The sequence below is a fragment of the Psammomys obesus genome, unplaced genomic scaffold, assembly GCF_907164565.1.
Source record: "Psammomys obesus unplaced genomic scaffold, mPsaObe1.curated_primary_1811, whole genome shotgun sequence".
In the NCBI taxonomy this organism is placed as follows: Eukaryota; Metazoa; Chordata; class Mammalia; order Rodentia; family Muridae; genus Psammomys; species Psammomys obesus.
In genome coordinates, this window is record NW_026592510.1 from 6,014,271 (window position 1) to 6,037,689 (window position 23,419).

Below are 23,419 nucleotides of genomic sequence, written 5' to 3' on the forward strand. Positions count from 1 at the left end.
GCTGGCTGGACCCATCTATTCTTGGCTCTTCAGTTTCAGGATTGTGAATGAGAATCACATTTGACTATGTTTTTTGGTTCAGGTATCAAACTCAGGTCCTCCTTTCTTTCTTTCTTTCTTTCTCTCTCTCTCTCTCTCTCTCTCTCTCTTTCTTTTTATTTTTTTCTGAGACGGGTTCCTTTGTGTAGCCTTGGCTGTCCTGAAACTCTCCCTGTAGACCAGGCTGGCCTCAAACTCACAAAGATCTACCTGCCTCTGCCTCCCGAGTGCTGGCATTAAAGGCATGTGCCATCACCCCCAGCTTTTTAAAACAATTTGCTTATATATTTTTTTAGTCAGCGCTTCTGTCAGGGAGCACCATGGAGCCTGTCCAGTTTTCTGAATTAACTTGGTGTATAAGTGGAACTTTTCTCCTTTCTCTTTCCTAGTTCCTTGTCTTTCACATTCTGCTCCAAATCCCAAGCATGTTTCGCCTGGCACTCAGGGCTTTCTTAGTCTTTCTCTGAAGGCCCCTCTCCTTCTGCCATGTGGCTGCATACTGACCTTCAGCGATGACTTGCCCATTTTTTTGGACTAACTCAAAAGACATGACTTTCTCGCTTCCTTTTCTCCATCTTCCTTCTCCCGGCATCTGCTAAGATTTACAGCTTGCCTGCACTGTCATTTTCTCTCAAACTCTAACACAGTTATCACGGAGCCCCCTTCTGCGTCCATTTCTGGATTTTGTTTTATTAAGGAGACTAAAAGCCCCCAAAGGAGTTCCCAATTTCCTCAGTAATAATAGGAAAAATTTTAGGCTTTGCTGTCCACATATGATTGTTCAGCCACAAATTCTTGCTTTTCATCTTTTTTTCCATCTTTTTTTTTTTTTTTGATTTGTTAAAAAATAAAACAGTACAAAACAAAATAAAACAACAACAACAGAAAACCCAACCAAAAACCAAAAAATCATTCCCGTCCCCCAACAAAGCAAAACATTCTTCACTAAGCCCTTCCCCAACAGGAACCATTTCTATCTGAGGGATTGACAAACAGGACTTATTCCCAGTGAACAGTTCACTGAAGAATTTTCCTTTTCACTAAGGAGCAGCAGATGCCCCCGGGCAAACATTGGCTTCAGAGCACACTAACCTGTCTGAGGTCTCTTTCTCTTTATTTTTAGTTTCTGCATATTTCATTCACTTTCTTATTGAGTGGAAAATGCCATATACTCCTGGAGGATGTGCTACAAGGAAGTGACATAAACAGGAAGTACTGAGAATAACCAGTTGCAATTATGTGCCATTCATATTCAGATGCTTACTGAAAGAAAGCCCAAAATCTTAGTTTTCAGGAAAGAAAAGACATTAGCAGCCATGTTGATAATTTCTAAAACTTTATTATGGAACCGTGAAACTCAATTAAAACCATATCACCATCCTGAAATACCCAAAACTGCATAATTTCTCATTTCATTTGATTTATGATTCTAAGATGACTGGTATATTTGTATTTTCCAAAGCAACAATCATTTTTCCAATAAGAGAATGATATTATTTTACTTAATATATAGTTAGATCATGTAGCTCTATAAAACATTGTACTCAAAGTACAAAAATAAGTGTCTTATGCACACTCTTTAATACTGTTTATATATATATATGTATCTATATATATATGTATCTTTTGGGGGTACTTTAGGTAAATCCATATAAATAACAAAAAAAGAAAAGAAGCAAGGGTGTTAACACCTTGGACCTGGAAGTACAGTTTGCTTAAATCTTTCTTTTCATTAAAAGATAAAAGATAAAAGATAAGAGACAGTAATGTCTGACCGTACTCACAAAAATTGGTTAAGAAAAGAAATTTCTAGGAGAGAATAGCACTAAAAATACCAGTGATCAAACAGTTAAAGCAAGAAAATAATGATTGACTTAAACAAACACTTGCAGTTTGAACCCCCTAATATCTCTTAGGAACTAAATAGAAAATAGGACATTTCAAAATAGAATTGTATATTGTGAAAGATACAGTGACTGCACCTGAGAATCACTTTCGGCGAAGATATGGAGATATGGCTAAGGCTCCTGTTTTGAATAACAGGCAGAGTTAGCAAACAGAAATACTTAATGAGCAAAATGTTTTCAAGTAAATAAGCCCTGTTGTGAACTCCACACCTTAAGTGGAGTTCCTTAATGTCTTTATGTCCACATTCCTTATGTCTGTTAAAGCTTTCGAGTAACTAAACCTTTATTTTCTATGTTTGCATAGTTCTTGGTATTTTCCTGGGAAGAAACACTTGAAATTCGTTTCACTTTTTAAAACAATTGTTGCTCATGTTGGGTGGCAGTGCTGGAAACAGAAGGGTTAGGACGGAATTGTTTTATTTTAGGGATTCTGACCCAGTGACAAAAACTTCTAGCTTAATAACTGGATTGTGCATCTATTGCAGAGAGGAACAGAAATATGTGTGTTTGTATCCCCTGTTTCTGGAGTAACAGTGGGCACATAGTAAGCAAAGAACACAGCAGACAAAAACGCCTTCCATTTTGTATGAACAGGTCAATACAATAGCTGTCAATCAATGCAGCTAGCAAAAATTTCAGCATTAGTAAAGACAGCAAGCAACAGGCAAGAATTTCCTGAAAAGGAACATAACCCCTTGATGCTATTTTCCATTAAGCAGCGATGAAAGCCTTGACTGTGAAGAGCACGGGCGAGGAAGGTGAAGAACAACAGGAACGGTGAAGGGACGTGCGAAGGGCATCGTGTTTGGGGGCATCCGTAAAGCAGAAGGGAAAGGGCAGAATGGAAACATTTACACAAGAAATTCTTTCTAGTTGGAGGTATCACTAGCTTGAGTGAAGGAAGAGGGTGAGCATCTTCCATCTTGCCTCTGTTCAGCTTCTATGGGACTGTTCCTCGATATTTACCTTTCCGTTAAACAAGCATAAGAGAAAAGAGAGCCAACCGTGTTCTTCCTTTTGGTTTTGCTCTCAAAACCGAGACATGCCTGTTGGGAGAGGCTCTGTAGTGGTCCAGATTTGACTCCAGACACATTTGAAGAAATGAAGCTTCTGCTTTCTAATTTTTTCCTCTTTTAGATTAGTTATGAATTCATTTAAGAAGTTACTACAAAATTGAGGTGAACTGGAACACAAATTTACAGTTTGCCGTAAATGCTTCTGTGTGCTCGAGATGTGAATCGCAGCACTGTTCTTTTGTCTAAACATTTAAAGAGAAATCCAGCACTTGAAAATATTGGACATGGGGGTTTATAGAATGCTTTATAATTTTTATTTAATAAAAATGTAATGTTTTACTTTACAAGAAAAGAGTTAGGAAAGCATCATTTTCCTAATAGCTCATGAGAACTCTACTCACTTTCCTCTAAAGATTGGCACATACAAATTTAAGGCCTGGAAGGCACATTACATTTCCTAGGCTTATGTCAGAGTTTAATTCAGGATGTTTCCAGGACACTACTGGAATGAGGGAAGCCTCATCACTGGGTTCCAGAACTGTCTAAAAGCCATGACGGTGGTGCCATGTCAAATGGCCTCATTTCTTTCTGCTGCCCAAGTCATGGCACAATGCCAACATGTTCTTTTCAAATATTTATGACACAATTCTTATCTCTCTGTATTTTAAGTTTAAATTGTATCTCTAACAGTATGTGTATATATGTATATAATGTGTATCTATAAAATACATAAAAGCGTATTCATAAGATAAGGAATATGCCAAGTCTCTAGGTTAATTTTTAGTATGCTCCTCCCTAAACTTTTGCATGAATTCAAATTAAGGGCCATAACCACAACCATGATTATTAAGCATGCCATGCCCCCTGGTGCATCTCCTTGCTAACATGGATTTCAGCATGGCTCGGTTGACCAAGACAGAATTCTAAGAGTCATGTAAAATGTTCTGAAAATAAATGTAATTTGAAAATTATTGCTAAAGCATTTTTGCTATTCTATGTGACTAAAATAACTTAAAAACCTTTAAAATGAAACAAAAACTAATTTTATGTATTTGACTTATGATCCTCCTTGTCAGGTAGTTTTTGATGTCACTATTTTGTTATATGAGGTAGCTTGCCTACACCACTTTGAGTGCTGTTTGGCATGATTCTGTTGGCTGCTGGACATACCCTCATCATCTAGGAGAAGTTTTGTTTGCTGCAGTTGGAGGTGCTCTTCTTGATTTACCTAGATTGTGGAATTGAAGAGCAGCTCTTTGAGAAAGGACAGCAGTTAATAGGTAAGAAAAATTATGTGTTTTCTTGTGGTTTAGTTGGTTTTCTTTGTTTTTTTTTTTTTTTTTTTTTAACATTTTCAAGACAGACTCGCTCTATGCTTCTCAGGCTGACCTCAGACTCTTCATTCTCCTCTCTCTTCTTCTCAAGTACTGGGATCTCAGGCTTGTACCAACAAATGTGCCTCAAAATAAGCTTTAAAAAGATCAAGTGTCAAACCGAAGGTTAGTTGTGCATAATGCTTATATTGTAGATTTAGGAAATTAACACTATCACTCTCCAGCCTTCCAAATCCTAATCCATCTCCCTGGTGTTTGTTTGTTTGTTTGTTTGTTTGTTTTGCCATGCATGCTTCTTAGGTCTTCATAGAAAAACTTAAAATCATCAGGGCAGCCATAAGATACTGACAAAATACTGTGAGCAATCATTTATACTAGTCTAGCAAATTAGAATTTGATTTCTAAAGTCTGGCGATTACTAGTGTGTTGATAAAATCATCTTGATGTTAGAGTTTGGCTTAAGAATTAGTTTGAAGCCAATATGAATTTATTCAGACTCAGAGTGTGTGAGATGGCTATAATGACAACGCTATGATTATTTGTTTTAACAAAGACAATGTATATAAATTTTGTATTTAGCTAAAGTTGAATTGGAAAGGGAAGAATGAAAGAGGAAGAGTAGACTACAAAGGCTCTAACAATCTCCACACCAAGCTGCATATTCAAATCACCCAGGAATCATCAGGAAACATTGACAACAGGCTTCCATGCCAAGACTCTCTGACGTAATTGACAGGTGACCTTGGCCTTAGCGTATTGGAAGTTCTCCAGGTGTTTTGGATGTGATGCCAAGCTTGGGAGTTCCTTTGCACAGGAACACAATAACCTGAGAAAGAAGGCCAGAAAATCCAGAGCCTTCCAGAGTGTCAGCTGGAGGTTTTTTGGCATTAGATGTCCTGCTGGAATCACTAAATCACATAACTGAGGGTTATGAAGTACTCAACTATGATTGACCTGTCCCTGACTTTGATTGGAATTGGGCCTGATTTTAGATTCCGGAATTCCATTAAAGAGCTGACAATATTTTCTGCACCTCTCTGTGTGTTTTTGCTTGAGGTGTACAGACTTTCACAAGAGCCAAGTATTTTCTTTTTCTTTAAATGGAAATTCTAGTGCTTTGTCTCCTAAGTCACAAATAAGGCTGGAGTAGGGATTGTATTCAGTACCAGACTTTTGACTCTCTGTTTTGAACATACCTAATTTGAATGAGAGCATCACATCCCTTTGACCTCCATTTCTGGATGTAGTCTCCCTTCCCTAGTGACCATGAGAGGTTCTAAATTCTCAGGAGCATTTTGGCAAGTAACACTTTTACTGAACTCTGAAGGGATAGTCTCTGGGTAACCATGATGGTGTAAGGCTTTCCTGGAATAGTTTCCCTATAAAAGGACCTAACCATGGTAAAACATATGAAATAAAATAAAAAAGAACACATGAAAGAAAATCAAAACATAAAGAAAGGAAAGGCAATGATTTTCGGTGATTAACATGAACTGGGTAGAAAATTCTAAGGTAGCTTCAAGTTAACATAACTACTTCGAGGTAGGTGTGGTGTTGTGTGTTAACAACACCAGCACAGGGGTAGTAGAGGCAGGAGGATTACAAATTTGAGGCCAGCCTGGGCTACACAGTGAGAAAAAAGCAAAACAAGTTCACTTTTTTTTTTGTTTTGTTTTTTTTTTTGGAAATGACTTTTTGGCCAATTTTCTGAGTATGAAAACATCATAGTGATTTTATGTACATCTGATTTACTGTGTTTGAGATCAGCAAAATGAGTCTGAGGTGAAGGCAAATTAGCATGGGCAAGGCAGAATTTCCAGACAAGAAAAAGTCATTTTTCACCCCAGGACTCAGTGCTCGTGTGGTTTCTGTGATTTGGGAATCTTTGGGTAGGATAGAAATTCTGAAGAAAAACAGTGGCTTAATGGGTTAAATGAATACAGGGTTTGGATTTGTCTCAAGCATATCTGAAACACAGTGTATTGATTTCCAGTCCCCAGAGACTGCAGGGACAGGAAGATGCTGATCTATGACAGATGGATAAGAGGGGAATTTCAGACTGAAAGTGGTAATGGAATCTATTACATTTCAGACAGTTTTCATGAGCTCAGCCTGGGATCACACCCCACACTGTAGGTGATACTGAAGGCCTCTTACAAAGCCTCCTGATTTCCTCTGGTCTCTTGATTCTCTGAGTGATGAAGTGGCTGGGAGCCGGTGACTGAGACAGGAATTTTACTGCCTGTACCTTGCTACTGACCGCCCAGCTCTGCCCAGCCACAGCTCTCGGTACTAAGAGAGCATACACCAATTTGTCAGGGTTTTATCCCCTTCCTGAGACACTCAGGATCCTTGGAAGAGCAACTTTGCTGTTAGTGGCGTTTTTCCAGATTTCTGTTAAGCATAAGGCTCCTTAACGTTTGGTTTTGTTGAGGAATAATATTCACATTTCATGAGTGGTACAATGAGTGAGTCAGGCAGGCAGTCTCAGGAAAGGCGTGGCTTTGGGGAAGGTGTGACCTATGATCACAAGGGATCTGGTTGGAGGTTTGGGGCTTCTACAGAGCATTCTGTAAGGCTTATTCTTAAAGGAAAGGGATCTTCAGAAGGCTCCATACGCATCTCCTCGGGTGGTCACTGCAAAAGTAGGGTAGACCTCATATGCAGTATATGCTGCTAAGTCTTGTCCGAGTGTCACTGCTTGTTTGAGCTGGGCTGCTGACACGGGGGCGGTGGCACTGTGGACAGCATATCCTGGAGGAGGCAGAGGAAATCTTATGAAAGAAATTCAGATTCCCTCCCTTTATGGCACATTTTCTTTTTCCTTTTTAGCGATGCAAAGAATTAGCATATTGCTTAAAACAAACAAGTATGTAGGATGAAAATGTGCTCTGAGGAGACACAGTTTGTGGGCTTAGTTGTGTAGAATAACATTGGTGGTTTTGTTCCGTTTTTGTTTTCTGAGACAGGTTCTTTCTATGTCGTCCTTGTTAGCTCTCCTGGAACACATATGTAGACCAGGCTAGCCTGGAACTCATAGAGTTCCACCTGCCTCTGCCTGTAGAGTGCTGAGACTAAAGGAAAGCACCACAACACCCAGCTGGAATAGCACTGGAAGAGTGAATATGATATTCTCCAGAGGGAACCGACTTCACTGCCTCGGGCCTACTTCACACGAGCAAATGGAGACATTGGAGAGATGTTCCGAAGAACAGAGAGGGACCTTTTGTGGCCAGCTTGCAATAGAAAGCTTCTCCCGAGGTGAATATACACGACTCTATATATAAAGCAGGCTGTTGGGGAGTTGGCATGATATTAGTGGGTTCTATAGGTCTGGTTCTGCTGAACATGGCAATGGCATAAAACCTCACACTTAAAAGCAAATCAAAAATTTCAAGGCATGGTGGTTTGTGCCTTTAATCCCAGCATTCCAGGGAAGTGGTGACAACAGCCATAGGGTCTTTGTTACTTTGAGGCAGCCTGGTCTACATAGAGAGTTCAAGGAAAAGCGTGACTACAGAGAGACCCAGGTCTCAAAAACAAACAAACAAACAAAAACTTTTTTCATACAAGGAAGAATAGACAGATATTCTATCAGCAGAGATACTGTACTGTTTTAGAGTGTCTTAATGTATCGCCATTAAAACAAGTGATTTTTAAAAAAAAGAAACATTTTGTTAGAACCTGCAGTCTGTTCTATTTTTATCTGTTACAAACGCATGAAAGATTCCTCATCAAATGCTGCTGCTGAAGGCGGTAGAACAAACCCTGAAAATTAAACTTTTGGTTTGCTTTAGAAAAGTAACATAGATTATACTGTAAGTCTTTGAACTTGGCTCAAAACACTGTTGCAATGTGATACCAGTTTTAAAAGTTCAGCGATTAATGAGGGTAGCCTTATGGATACATCAACAACTGTAAAATCTATTTCATTTAACCAATGAAAAAGATACCCTTTTTCCCCCTCTGTGTTTTGAATAAAACCTAAGCATGCTTTCCCTGACACTCTGGCTTTCTCACTCTGAAGAAGTGCCACCCATTTCCTTTTGCCATGTGGCTGTTTGTGGACCTCCACTGCAAGCAGCAGGGCTTACTTTCCTTTCTTTTCTGCAGTTCCCTTCTGGAAGCTGCTGAGATTTATGGCTTGTTTACCTGTTTACCTGTCCATCTGTTTGTAGTGAGACTTTTGTAATTTTGGTTTCCTTAAAAAACACTTAAATCTTATAGGAACATGTTTTCACTTTAATGCCAGCTGTGGGGATGTTTTCACTTTAATGCCAGGTGTTTTCACTTTAATACCAGGTGACTATCTTGCTTTGGCAGGGTGTGGTTTTCCCACCTGCAGGGAGTTTATGCGAGTATGTGAAGTTTAGAATCATAGGAACTTTTCAGAAGGTGTATAAAAGCTAGAGCAGGGATAGATGGATGTATGGCTGGTTGATGGTTGGATACTGTTGTTTGTTGTAGTTTGTGACAGTTTGGTGCAGTTTGTTGAGGTTTGTCAAGTAGTTGTGAGCAAAGAAATGAGAAGGAGACATTGTATATTCTGGTGGTGAAGATCAAACTTGCCCCAATGAATTCAACACCTCTATCTATCTATCTATCTATCTATCTATCTATCTATCTATCTATCCATCCATCCCTCTAATGCAACTGTCCTCAAGCTTCCTTTTGAATCCATTTTTAAATTCTTGTATTAAAAAGGCTAGGAACCCTTAAAAGAAACCTCAGTTTCACTAGTAAAACCAGGTTCTATGAGAGAGTCTGTCTCAAAACCTGAGACAAGGTTTGGAGATTTGGTATGTACATACATCCATACTGAGGATCGGCGCTCCTGCTGGGTGCCCGAATGCCTGAAATTCCAACTTCAATGGATCGAACACCTGTGGCCTCTTCAAGAGCTTGCACTCATTTAAACGCACATGTACACGTGCACACACACGTAAACGCACACACACCTGCTTAAATCTTAATTTAAAAAAGATCAGGTATAACTAAGGGAGATCAACGGGATACAAATCTACAAAAGGAAGAAGTCAAAGTATTGCTATTTGCAGATGATATGATAGTATACATGAGTGATCCCCAAAGTTCTACCAGAGAACTCCTTCAGCTGATAAACACCTTCAGCAAAGTGGCTGGATAAAAAATTTACTCAAAAAATCTGAAGCCTTCCTGTATACAAAAGACAAATGGGCTGAGAAAGAAATTAGGGAAACAACACCCTTCACAATAGCCACAAATAACTTAAAGTACCTTGGTGTGACTCTAACCAAGCAAGTAAAAGACCTGTTTGGAAAAAAAAAAAAAAACAAAAAACTTAAAGTTTCTGTAGAAAGAAATTGAAGAAAATATCAGAAGATGGAAAAGATCTCCCATGCTCATGGTTCAGTAGGATTAACATAGTGAAAATGGCCATCCTGCCAAAAGCAATCTACAGGTTCAATGCAACTCCCATCAAAATACCAACACAATTCTTCACAGAACTTGAAAGAACAATTCTTAATTTCGTATGCAAAAACAAAAAACCCAGAAGAGCTAAAACGATCCTGTACAATAAAAGATCTTTTGGAGGTATCTCCATCCTTGATTTCAAGCTGTACTACAGAACAACAGTAATAAAAAATGGCATGGTACTGGCATAGAAACAGACTGTTGGATCAATGGAATCAATCTGAAGACCTGGAAATAAACCCACACACCCACAGAAACTTGATTTTTGACAAAGAAGCCAAAACCATACAATGGAAAAAAGATAGCATCTTCAACAAATGGTGCTGGTCTAACTGGATGTCTACACATAGAAAAGTTCAAATAGACCCATATTTATCACCTTGCACAAAAGTAATGTCCAAGTGGATCAAAAACCTCAAAAAAGAACCAGACACACTAAATCTGTTAGAAGAAAAAGTGGGGACAAACCTTGAACTCATTGGCACAGGAAACAACTTCCTGAACAGAACACCAAAGCACAGGCTCTAATATCAACAACCAATAAATGGGACCTAATGAAACTGAAAAGCTTCTGTAAAGCAAGGGATACTGTCGTCAGAACAAAACTACAGCCTACAGACTGGGAAAGGATCTTCACCAATCCTACATCTGACAGGGCTAACAACCAGAATATATGAAGAACTCAAGAAGTTAAACACCAACAAACCAAGTATTCCAATCATCAAGGCTATTGCTTGACTAAGACATAGAAGGAAAATTGAAGAGAAAGGGGGAACTGTTGAAAGCCCCCCTCTCTCTTTTTTTTAACAGAGAGAAACCATTTATTGACCACATTTTCGTCATTGTATTTAATTTACCAATTTAAGATGCTATTTATCTATCTACCTTTACACATGTATCTTCTCTTGTCATTGTTCTTCAAAGAAAAGAGGTTCAACAAATCCATTAAAAATGAAAATTAGAGAGTGAGCTGTCATGTGGTTAAAAAAATGGGGTACAGAGCTAAACAGAAAATTCTCAACAGAGGAATATCGAATGGCAGAGAAACACTTAAAGAAATGCTCAATGTCCTTAGTCATCTGGGAAATTTTGCAAATCAAAATGACCCTGAGATTCCACCTCACACCCATCAGAATGGCTAAGATCAAAAGCTCAAGGGAGGATACATGCTGAGAGGATGTGTAGAAAGGCAAACCCTCCTCCATTGCTGGTGGGAATGTAAACTTGTACAACCACTTTGGAAATCAATCTGGCACTTTCTCAGAAAATTAGGAATAGTGCTTCCTCAAGAGCCAGCTATACCACTCCTGAGCATATATCCAAAAAGATGCTAAACCATACAAGGACATTTGCACAACCATGTTCATAGCAGCGTTATTCATAATAGCCAGAACCTGGAAACAACCTAGATGTCCCTCAACTGAGGAATGGATACAGAAATTGTAGTATTTTTACACAATGGAATACTACTCAGCAATCAAAAAGAAGGAAGTCATGAAATTTGCAGGCAAATGGTCAGAACTAGAAAAGATCATCCTGAGTGAGGTAACCCAGAAGCAGAAAAACAGATATTGTATATACTCAACTATAAGTGGATATTAGCCATATAATATAGGGAATAGAATACATATTAAAATCTAGAGTCCTAAAGAAACTAAACAAGGAGGACCCTAGGGAAGAGGCTAAAACCTCACTCAAAAGGACAAACAAGTTAGGAGAAGACAAGGACCAGGACAGGAGCCTTCCACAGAAGGACTCTGAAAACTCTACTCATCAGGGTATCGAAGGAGATACTGAGACTCATAGTCAACTTTGGGCAGAGTGCAGGAAACCTTCTGGAAGAAGAGGGAGATAGATAGACCTAGAGGGACGGGAACACCACAAAGAGACCAACAGAACCAAAAAACCTGGGCTCAGGGCCACCTGTAGAGACCAATACTCCAACCGAGGACCATGCATGGAGAGGACCTAGACCCTCCTGCTCAGAGGAAGCCCATAGGCTGCTCAGTTTCCAAGTAGGTTCCCTAGTAAGGGGGGCAGGGGCTGTCTCTGACATGAACTCAGTGGCCAGCTCTTTGATCACCTCTCACTGGGGGGTGCAGCCTTGCCAGGCCACAGAGGAAGATGATGCAGCCAGCCTTGGTGAGACCTGATAGGCTAGGGGCAGATAGAAGGGGAGGAGGTCCTCCCTTTTCAGTGGACTAGGGAAAGCGCATAGGGGGCGAAGAGGGAGAGTGGGTGAGACTGGGAGGAGACAGGGAGAAGGCTACAACTTGGATACAAAAATGAATAAATTGTAATAAATAAGTAAATAAAAAATAAAAAGATGAGGTAGAGTGTGATAGAGGAAAGCAGCTGACCCTGACCTCTGGCCTCCACACCTGCACACAAACAAACATATATACACCACGTGTAGAAAAAGTAGAAAAAAACTTCAAACAGCAGCCAAGGTTAACTAATACTGGCCAGATTGATTAATCTTCCCAGGCCTAGACTTCTTCATCTGGACTGTAAAGGGATTACATTCTAACACAACTGCCAAGTGCCATGAGGGTCACTGGGGGATTACAGAGCTTGCTGAGCGCTTCAGTGAGTGCCCTGCTCATAGCATGAGCTCAATTAAATATCACCCTATAATAGCACCAGTCTCTTAATAAGACTAAAAACCAATCCTCACCAACCCGGACTCATTCAAGCTCACACAGCTGCTTAAAGCAGAGGCAGCTGTCAACCAGCTTAGGCTGCTCTGGCTCAGTTTCCCCATCTCTCTTCCATCCGCACATGGCACAGGTCAGAATTATTGTAGTTGAGGCTCCTGCATGACTGCCATGGCTGATCCCCCCCCCCGCCCCGGCCCAGTACCTGGGAACACAGTGGCAGATGTGGCGGTGGGTGCTGTAGGCCGAGGGTCACCTCCTTCTGTGGTGAGGCCCAGTGCCTGTAGAGTGTGCTCAGCAGCGTAATTCTTTGCTTCATCCACGTAGGCACTTAGCTTGGGAGGTGTGAAAGGGTGGCTGGAAAGAACGGACAGTCATGTTAATTATTCAGAAACCTGTGTACCCAGCCAGGTGATAAAAACAAAAACAAAAACCCGAAGGTATTTTTAGTGTTTAAAGATAATCAGATGGTGGAATTTTGTATGGGGTATTTTTTTCTCTATTTGCTGTAAAAAAAGCTTCAGAGGAAGGGGCTTATGGGGGGATACAAAGTGAATAAAGTGTAATTAATAAAAATTAAAATAAAAAAAAACTTTAAAAGAAAAAAAGCTTCTGCCTATAAGCATACACAAGAGTAGTTGTGAATTGATCTAGGACCTTGGTCGCTAATGGCATTTACGGGGAACATGTATAATTTTTTACTACATGACTCTTCTGAGGTAAACATGGTTGGTTCCTAAGCTACATGAATGCAGCCTGGGGGTGAGATCCAGAAGGTGACAGCTATTAAAGATTAGATGTTAGATATAAAATTTCACAGGTGGGACAGAGGGCTATGCCGTACAGTGCCAACTTCACATGGGTCCCTTGTGACAACCTACACACTGCAGGAAGGAAGCAGTTCTCGGCCTCTGCCCCCCTTTGATCTCTGACCATCTCCCCTGCGCCATCAGCGAGTTATCCTAGGATCTTCACTCTGCATGAAACTTTGGGGCTTGTGGATGCCAGTCTAACAGCTGGTGGATATGTACCAGCTGGGCACCTTGAGTTTTCATTTAATTACAAAGGAGTAGGTAGCAGGCTTGGCATTCTAGTAATGATCAAATACACTTAACGCACAGGCTCATCTCTTCTGAAAGCTCTGTTACCAGGAGCTTGGAGAAGGTACGCACATCGCAGGATTCTGGCTGGCCAGCGCCGGGATAGTTACTTTGTACAGGAATAACTGTCTTTGGTCTTGTCCAATGGCAGAATGCAGCTGGTACACTGGCTGTCCCCAGTTATTTTTCTGACAGATTTCTTCTAATATCTACAAAAGAAAAAAAAAAAAGATTTCTCCCTCAAATGTCACATTTGCATGACTTCTGCAGCTTTTAGGCTTTCAGCTCTGAACTTCGGTATCAACTAACAGAAGAGGGAAAATGTCCCATGGTGTAATGACTCATAAAATTTAAGTTGAACTCAGTCTGAACTCCATTTAAACAGTGAACATTTATTATAGTTCGTAAAATCATTTTCACACCATTTACTCTAGCAGTTTCATTTTAATCCATTAGTACATTTAATCCATGTATGCATATATTGCTAAGCGCTCAATTCACATTTTTTTTTTGCGTGTGTTTGTTTCTGTTTTTAGTAAGTTGGGGTTGTAGCACTGTGTGGGTGGGTTTGCCTCTTATTTCCACTCAAGCCCTCGTTCTGTTCATAGTGGCTTAGGACAGTTAACCTGAGAACCTATCTTAGCTTCTTGCCATTTGATATAGTTTTTTTTTTTAACTTCACATTTTTGAAAAATCAGGTCTATGGGTTTGCATTTATTTTCTCACCTTATTTCACTTGTTCTTGTTTTAAGTGTGTGAGTTTTTCCTGTATGTATGCACATCACACGCGCGGTGCCCTGAGGGGCCAGTAGAGGGCACCAGTCTGGAACTGGAGTTGCAGACAGTCGTGAGCCATGATACGGCTGTCAGGAGCCTGACATGTACCCTCTGCAAGAGCAGCAAGTGTTCTTAACCACTGAGCCATCCTTCCAGCCCTTGGGGCAGTATGTATTAATAAACACGAATAGGTATTCACAGTGGTGTTTTTTTTTTTTTTTTAAATTTACTTGGCAATGTGCTATTTTCACTATTTTTATGACAGTCTGTTTTCGTTTTCCATCTGCATGTTTGCTTTTTCACTGATGTAATTACCCTAAACTGAATGTTTTCACAAAAGATTCATGGTTACTTTACCCTAAATGTGGCTTTCTTTGGTCCTGACCCTCCATTCATATAGCAGATTTAGTATCTGTATCAAACAGGGCTTGAGGCTGAGCAAAGAATGGTGCAACGGAACAATGGCCTTCGGGTATCTGGAGCCTTCTAGCTCATTGTTCTCATGTTAACCTAGCGGCTGCCTCTCATGACATTTTCCAGTTTATTAATTTGAAATTGAGCTTATTTTTTTCGACTATTAAAAGCTCTTAGTAGTATCTTCCAGCATTTACAAAGAACCATTTTGAGATTCCTGAGCAATAGCAGCCAGCTTTTGCTGCTAGATAGGCTGACTGCCCATTTACGCCAATTTAGCAAACATACCGAGGGGAATGGCTTATGCAGTGCTGGTTGGGCAGGGCAGGGCAGGGCAGTTCTTGAGCCCTGTCTGCTGGTTGGCGATTTCCACCTGTACTGTGGTGGTTAGTCTCCAGCCATATTGGCTGGGGTGGCACCACATATTAATTAAATATCTCTCATTCATTATTGCCAACTTCTCACCCGTGTTTAGTGAATAAGCAGTGAGTTGTGCTCCGAAGGACTGTTTTCACCATGACACTTACCTGATTTCATTATAATTATCTCTTTATGTGTCAGTATTATCCCACTGGGTTGCCATGTGATTTATGATTGCAAGAATTTTTGTTATATTCATGCTGGCATCTCTAGTGTCTAACAAACATGCTACACTCGAGACGTTTAATACATGTAATTTTTCAATCGATTCCTGTTTATCACTGTAATAAACATTCTTCTGATTATTTATTTGTTTATTTATTTATTTTTGATTGCCTGAGTAGATTTTAAAGAAACATTACTTAAAAGCATATAAAAGGAAAACACTGACAATACCCCTGCTTCCATTCTCAGGGAAAGCTTTTCGATAGCGTGTTTGCTCCTTGGTTATAGTCCTGAGGCGATTTCTTTTTTCCCAAGTTGGACTTCTACCTTCCTCCTGAAAGCAGGGATGTTTCCCTGAGACTCCACAGACTGTATCTGTAGCCATTCAGCCAACATGGCTTCAGAGGGTGCAAGGTGTGATACACAGCATTGGGATAAGCTGGGCTTAACAGGGACCTCGTCTGTTTTGTTTTAGTTTTTCAAACACAGTATTTAGTTTCCCTATTGAAGCAACCTTTATAACTTTCAGTTTCCACTAATAAAAAAACCCAACGGCTGTACAGAATCATGGAAACACAGACTGTGAAATGAAAGCAAATAGCAATTACGATCATGACACAGTTACCATCATTACACTGCCCGGTAAAGGACATTGTGGAAGACTTCATATGGCTGATGACATTTTATAGTTAAGGATTTACCTAGGTTCTATGATGGAATGTTCTCTCTTTATCTTTTTTTTTCATTTTTGAGATTATAATATAATTACAACATTTCTCTTTCCCTTTCCTCCCTCCCAAGCTTCCCACGACCTTTCCCACTCTCCTTCTAATTCATGACCCCCTTTTCATTAATTGTTGGTGCATGTATGTATGTGTATATACATATGTTATATATGTATATATTCCTAAATAACCAGGTTTGCCTGAATGATGTTACTTGTATGTATGTTTTCATACTTGACACTGGGCAACCAATTTATCTTCTCTTCCCTGGGAAAGGCTACATCCCTGCTCTCAGCTTTACCTCAGCCCTCCTCAGTTGCCTATAGTTCCCTTTGGAGGTTGAGGTCTAGGGGACTTTTTACCCATCCACTTTGGCACGTCCATTGATGTTGTTCTTGTAATGCCGTCTTTCCAAGAAAAGTCCTAAACAGCCTACTTAGGGTTCTCGGCTATGAGTCCCTCTTCTCTTTGGTTGTCGGCCAACCTGCCTTAATGGCAGTTTATTCTGAGCTGGGGTCTTTGCTTCATTTTATTTTCATTTAGGATTTTGGTTGGCATTTTTTCAGGCTTTTGTCTGTTTGTTTTTCATTTTGCTGGATTGTGATGAAACAAAATGAAGGTCATTTTAGTGCCAGAGTGGCAGCCAGCCTCGGCAGCCCCCTGAGTATCTTAAGCTGATTGCCACAGAAGGGTAGGAGCAACTCAAATCATTTGAACGATGGTCCCTGGCCCGACTTAACTACCTCTGGCGTGATAGTACCTACCTGAGGAGCAGGTTTGATTCCTTGTGGTTTTAAAGAGACAGTATTCATCGGGGTGAGCTCCATCCCAGGAAGAAGGTCATAGAGTTTGTCTTCTCGCTTGTCTCCTTTGACCTGGTATCCACGACCCAGGCCTGTGTATGCCAAATACCCACGGCCGCCCAGTCCTCTCACTCCCGCAGCCCCTACAGGGACATTCATGTAAATTTCTAGGAATGTAAGAAGGCATTAAACTGAATCAAACCACCAGAAAATCACCCTGAATCTTACTGTAATAGAAAAGTTAGCCCAAGTCACACTGATTACCGCCCTGAGGTTGGACAGATAACTTAAGATTCAAATGTAATGAAACTCAACATTAGGTAAGGCTCATTGTAGATTCCTGCTTCCTTAAAGCTTTGGAAGGAAGCAGTTCCTTCATGGAGATGGATAAGTACAGAGCTACTTAAAATTTTGTCAGAGAAAACTATTTTTATTACCTTTTATTAATGCTTTTTGTGCAATCACCGAGGTTCAGTATGTACTTATTAAAACATCCCAACATAATATGACCACTTGAATTATAGTTAGTCTGGGATAGAGACTATTACAGTGAATGCTACTCTGCCAGTAAGTCAGAAATAAATCTGATTATGGCTTCCCTGGTGAGTCATCAGAAAAACATTTAGAAAGCATTTTTTTTTTTTTGTTAAAGTTCACCACACTCTCTTATGCACTGCTGATGTGAGGCTTAAGTTTCTGTTGAGTTTCACACATAGATTCTTTTTGATTCTGCATCACTATGTTGATTTTCTATTGGTGACATAAAGGAATAACCCATTAAGTTGATCAGTTTTCACCCATAGATATTATTCATTGATTACATTTTTGTTAATACTATGTATTATTTTTTTTTCTTGGAGTGGAGTTTGCTTTTTTTTCTACATCACAACTGGCTGATAAGATGTAAGACATATGGATTGGTTGATGATATATTGTATATAAATGCATGGTGTCTCAATGACATAATTTGTACAAAATACAGAAAGTTTTTTGAATAAAATCTTGATTATTACTTTTACATTGCAATTTTGGTAGGGAGGATTGTATTGTGAGCATAGAACTTTAAAAGTTCTTGAAGAGGTCTTAAGATGCTCAATGTATTTTTTTTTTTTCCTGAAAAATAATGCAACACAGTTTGGTAATCATTTTCAAAATAATCTGGATGGGCCTATTCTAAGCTATATGTAAGAGTGGATTTAAATACATCATTTGTTCCTATTTTCCAGATTGCTGTCATATGAGAAAAATAGGATTGGAAACCAGATGATGTTAGTTATAACCAAGAAAAACTACAGTAAGAGATACCATAAGGGGTGGAGAGATGGCTCAGAGGTTAAGAGCACTGACTGCTTTTCCAAAGGTCCTGAGTTCAATTCCCAGGAACCACATGATGGCTCACAACCATCTATAATGAAATCTGGTGCCCTCTTCTGGCCTACAGGCCTACATGTAAGCAGAACAGTGTATATAAAAGAAATACATCTTTTAAAAAAAAGGGAAAAAAAAAACCAGTAAAAAATAAAAATAAAAAAAAGATTGGTTTGTTAAAAAAAAAAAAAAGAGCTACCATAAGGCAGAGACAAACTGGCTTCACATATTTATATGAATTGACTTTACTGAGCTTAGAAACCTGCTTAAACAGAGACTATGTGTAACATTTAAACATAAAATATAGTCTGGCAGTGAGATCTAATTTGTTTTTTTTTTTTTTTTTTTTCTATTTTTAATTTATTTAGTCTCCTGTATACTAAAGGAACATTATTTTTCTTAATAGTTTGGCCTTTTCAAAGTTATCACATGTAGCTCTATGTGGTGCACATCTGCCACTGGAGCACTCAGGAAGCAGAGGCAGACCCTGGAAGCTCTGCCTGGAATCAGGCTGCTAATAAGTCCTCGTCACCGACACGCAGACAAACGGGACGACAGAGCAATGGTTACAGAGCTAGGTTGCATTCTGCGCATACTTTATGGGCCCACGCAAGGATCTGATTTGTAGATCCTTCACATTCACTCCATGTGCCGACAAATATTTTTCAATAACCAGTTGTAATGTGAAAACAAAACAAAACAAAAGTGTTCCCTATAAAACAAGAGGTACTGACATGTTTGATTTTTAACAAACAGTTTTCTAGTCTTTTTCTCCCAACGAATCCATCCAATCTGTACAAGGCTTCTGGACTATAGCTTATAGTTCATTTGAACTGTATTTTATCAATCATTTGGAATTTAGGAGTTGTGAAAAGATCAGAGCTAGTGTTACCTCTGACAGATGGGGCCCGGATGAGAGCCCTGTTGCTGAGATGTCCTTTGGTAGCTGGGAAATGAAGACTTGGAATGGCTGCGTAGGCTTGGGGGGTGTAGAAGACAGGAGCTCCAAGGTAGGTTGTGGTAGGGTCATAAACGTGGCTGAGAGGGTAGGTGTATTCTCCTTGCAACACGGTGTTCCTGCCACCTGTACCCCTTGTGTACCTAACATAACTGTCCTTATCCACTGGCTTGGCCAAGGTCACTTCAATTGGGGAACCATCCAGCACCTGTTGCAGAGAGCAAGGAAAAGACAAGTTGAGAAGCCATTCTGACAACTCGGTGTCACACAATGTGTCTACCGTTTGCTGAATGTCTACTGCTGACTTGCAATTCCTTTTTTTATTTTAAGGATTTTTCAGATTAATTAATTAATTAATTAATTAATTTTTACAAATGACAGTTTATTCACTTTGTATCCCTTCTGTAGCCCCCTTCCACATCCCCTCCTAATTCCACCCTCCTTCCCTCATCTCCTCCTATGCCTCCCCCCAAGTTCACTGATAGGGGAGGTCCTCCTCCCCTTCCCTCTGAACCTAGCCTATCAGGTCTCGTCAGGACTGGCTGCATTATGTTCCTCTGTGGCCTGGTAAGGCTGCCAACCCCCTCAGAGGGAGGTGATCTCAAAGAGCCATTGAGTTCATGTCAGAGACAGTCCCTCTTCCCCTTAGTAGGGTACCCACAGTTGCCATGGGCAGCTGTGCAGGGATTCTAGGTTGTCTCCATGCATGGTCCTTGGTTGGAGTATCAGTCTCAGAAAAGATCCCTGTGCCAAGATTTTTTAGATCAGTTGCTCTTTTTGTGGAGCTCCTGTCCCCTCCAGGTCTTCCTATCTGCCCCTTCTTTCATCCTATCTGCCCCTTCTTTCATAAGATTCCCTGCACTTTCAATCCCATCACTAGGAAAGTAGACAGGAGGATCTCTGTGAGTTTGGGGCCAGCCTGATCTGTATAGTGAGTCTCTGGACAGCCAGGACTACAAAGAGATGTCCTCTCTATCTTAAAAACCCTAATTAATTAGTTAATTAATTAATTTTTAAAAAGAAGATAAATTAAGAGAATTATTGCAATACCAGAAGAAGAAAAAAAAAGCCTGTGTCTGGAGGTCAGAGAACAATTCTCTGTCTACCATAATAGTTCTGGGGATTGAAATCAGACCATCGGGCTCCGTACAAGCATCTTAGAGCTAGCCATCTTGCTAGCCACACTGTGCCATTTCACTGGTCTCCTTAAATTGTAATATGATCACTATCTTATGAATGATCTCCAAGTTCTAACTTTGTCTAGTAAATAAAAATACCTGTAGGTGTGCTAAGCAGCCTAGGAAAACTACTTTTTTTTTTTTTTTTTTTTTTTTAGCGTTATGCTTAAACATAGCAGTTAACAGTATTTGCTAGTAATAGAAAATACATATTTAGCTACATATTTGTAAACATTGTTATAAAAATGTGTAGGTGTAAATAATAACTGAGCCTCCTGACTGGGTACAGTGTGACTGGCCAGCTCATCCTCCTTCCATCACCTCAAGCTGCTTTGGAAGAAAGCATTACATTCAAGGTGATTGACAAGTACAAAAGCAATATAAGATTTTGTCATGGAAAAAAAGTATTTTTCATTACTCGTTTGTTAATATTTTTTTCTGTAGATTCACTAAGATTCAGTATGTGCTTATGAAAACATCCCAACATAAAACGACCACTTGAATGACAGTTAGTCTTGGCATAGAGACTGTTAGAGTGAATGCCATTCTTTCTGTCAGTAAGTCAGAAAAAGAAAAGACTCTCTCATCCCCATGCCTTCCCCAACATGATGGACCAGCACTTTTAAACTTTGAGCCAAAACAAAGCCTCCCTTCCTTACAAATTCTGATGCTAACTTGAACACTTCTCCACTGGCATTATTTCCTTATGTTATCTAGCACTGGGTTTATGAATGCTGGGCCTTCTCAGTAGACACCATGTACATTCAGACATGTTTATAAAGAGACAGCTAATTTAAAAATTGTTTTTGAAGTAGTGACCTTTTTATGATACAAACTTAGTAATCATTGAAAGAATAAAGTTCTGTCCTAGTGTCCATTTAAATATGAATTGATTTTACTTTGTAGTTTTTTTTCCTTTATGCTTCAGAGTCACCTCTTTTTCCCCTACAGGACTTGAGAACGTTGAAGGTCCCTGAGGCTGCCCCTGCCCCAGGCTTCCCTGTGTCTGAAAGACTCTGTGCTGGGAAGCCTTTCCCCTTTCCTTTAGATCCAGTTCCCACCAATGTCCATCCTGCCTGCATTCTGGGGATTGTTCTACATAAGTTCCTCTTCAGGGCCCCTGGGCTCTCTGAACTGTCGTTGGATTTGGCCAATGAGGAACCCTGAATATGAGGATAGGAAATGAAACAAGGATAAATTTAGGGTATGTTTTCCTGGCTCCCTCCTTGAGAGGTCATCTTGGACCCATCGTATGCCTTGACCAAAGACCTTTCAGATAAGACCCAGCAGATTCGCGGTTGTTTGATTCTAGTTCAGTGTTCCTTTCAAAGGGACCTGGTCTCCACAGCTTGGCATCATTTTAGTTTTCTACCGTCTCCCCAGAGCTCCTTCTCTTGTGCTTTTACTGCCAGAAGTCTATGAGCTCTGGCCTCTGACACTGTGTTTTTGAATCTCCCATTTTCTCACATTTCTGGAGTGAATTTCTTGCTACCCACTGTCTACTGGTACCTGGACTGATGGAAGACTCATTGGGCAGAACAATCTCCTGTGCATTGTGCTCTAACCCAATTTGCTGTTCTCAGATTTTCTCTTGATAATCTTACATTTTGCCACAAAGACAGACTCTCCTGGCCATAATTTACTTTTTGAAAGTATATCCAGTTTTCGTAGGCTCTTTTATATATTATCCATGATGTTTTGTATATATGTCCATGATGGTTTTCTGAATGCTGATGACCCTCTTCTTTATCTGAACTTTCTACTTTTAAATGTCTCCTGATAACCTTGAACTGACTATGTTGCAAAGGTGCTTGTGGCCCTGACTTAGTTCTCTAGACTCTTAGCCCTTTGACAAGCATCTTTGCTTTGATTAATTTTTCATCTTGGACATCACTAGCAGATCAGTGGCCCATAGATGTTTTAGTGTTTATTTGATTACTGTAAATACCTAGGTTTCAGTAGTCAAATGAGCCGTAGGAATACAGAAGTTGATTTTCTCCCAGACTCTACTCTTGGCAAAGAGAGGAATTATAAGCCCCCATGTTGGGATGATCAAATACTGATGTCAGAATGACAGCCATCTTGACATTCTTTTCTGAATAATGGTCCATAAATGACTGCATTATAAAGTGCAGTAATTAGATATAATTGGAACTTGGGGGATACGGTGGTTGAATGAGAATGTCCCCCATGGGCACATGTTTTTGTGTTTAGTCCCTTGTTGATGAACTGGAAAAATTAGGAGTGTGGCTTTGTTGGAGGAGGTGTGTTGCTGGGGGTAGGCCTTGAGGTTTCAAAAGCCCACACCAGGCTCAGCTTCTCTCTTTGTCTGATGCCTGCACATCAGCATGCAAAGCTCGCAGGTACTCTCATGTAAAGCAGCCTGCCTGCCTGCCAGCTGGATGTTTCCTGTCATGATAACAATGGACTCACCTCTGAAACTGTAAGCAAGACCCCAATTAACTGCTTTCTTTTTATAAGAGCTGTCTTGGTCACGGTGCCTCTTCACAACAAGAGGACACTTAACAAGACGGGAAATACCTTGAAAAACTTTAACCCCTTCTCAGGAAAATTGAGGCCAGTGACTTGTTCAAATCAGAAAAAATAATTATTAAGATTTACTACCCAGCCACCTCTTTGTTCTCCAATTTTTTTCCTGTTATTTCTATATTATGCATCTCCAAAAGGATGGCAGGTTCTCTGCCAACAATGGGGAAAGCTGGGGTGACATGAACTCCTGAGATAATTCTTTGGTATAGCGTGCCCCTGCCAAACATGGTGGAATCTGTGTGTATTTTCTTTCCTCCTGAATTACCTTGCCATTTAAAGCTTTCATAGCTTCAAGTGCATCTTCTCGCTTACTGAAATGCACAAACGCGTAGTCTCGGATCTTCTTCACCCGTTCCACAGCACCTGTAGATGCCAGCAGCACCGTTAGCAAACTGGAGACAGTGGTCTGATTAGTTTCCAAGGGGGTAAGCATACTGAGAGGCTCTTTTGTGTGTTGAGGTTTAGAATTCCTTATAGTCTACATCAGCTTTTGCTTGCCATGAAAATATTTATAATCTGGTTTATTATAAATAGTTATGAATTATGTTTCAGAA

General features: G+C 40.0%; 1 protein-coding gene across 3 annotated transcripts in view; it reads right to left on the reverse strand.

Moving 5' to 3' along the window:
- Positions 1-1,358: 1,358 nt before the first annotated feature.
- A1cf (APOBEC1 complementation factor) overlaps positions 1,359-23,419 on the reverse strand; it is a 78,232-nt gene continuing 56,171 nt past the window's right edge. The window contains exons 7-12 of one of the 3 annotated variants that reach the window (XM_055613754.1): positions 23,131-23,228; positions 19,072-19,345; positions 16,773-16,954; positions 13,580-13,716; positions 12,613-12,764; positions 1,359-7,050 (exon numbers count right to left, since the gene is read on the reverse strand). In XM_055613754.1, coding sequence (XP_055469729.1) covers positions 6,899-7,050; positions 12,613-12,764; positions 13,580-13,716; positions 16,773-16,954; positions 19,072-19,345; positions 23,131-23,228 — 995 coding nt within the window. In that variant the 3' untranslated portion in view covers positions 1,359-6,898. Of the gene's footprint in view, positions 7,051-12,612; positions 12,765-13,526; positions 13,717-16,772; positions 16,979-19,071; positions 19,346-23,130; positions 23,229-23,419 lie in introns of those variants that run through there. The other 2 variants (XM_055613753.1, XM_055613755.1) reach the window with 2 other exon arrangements.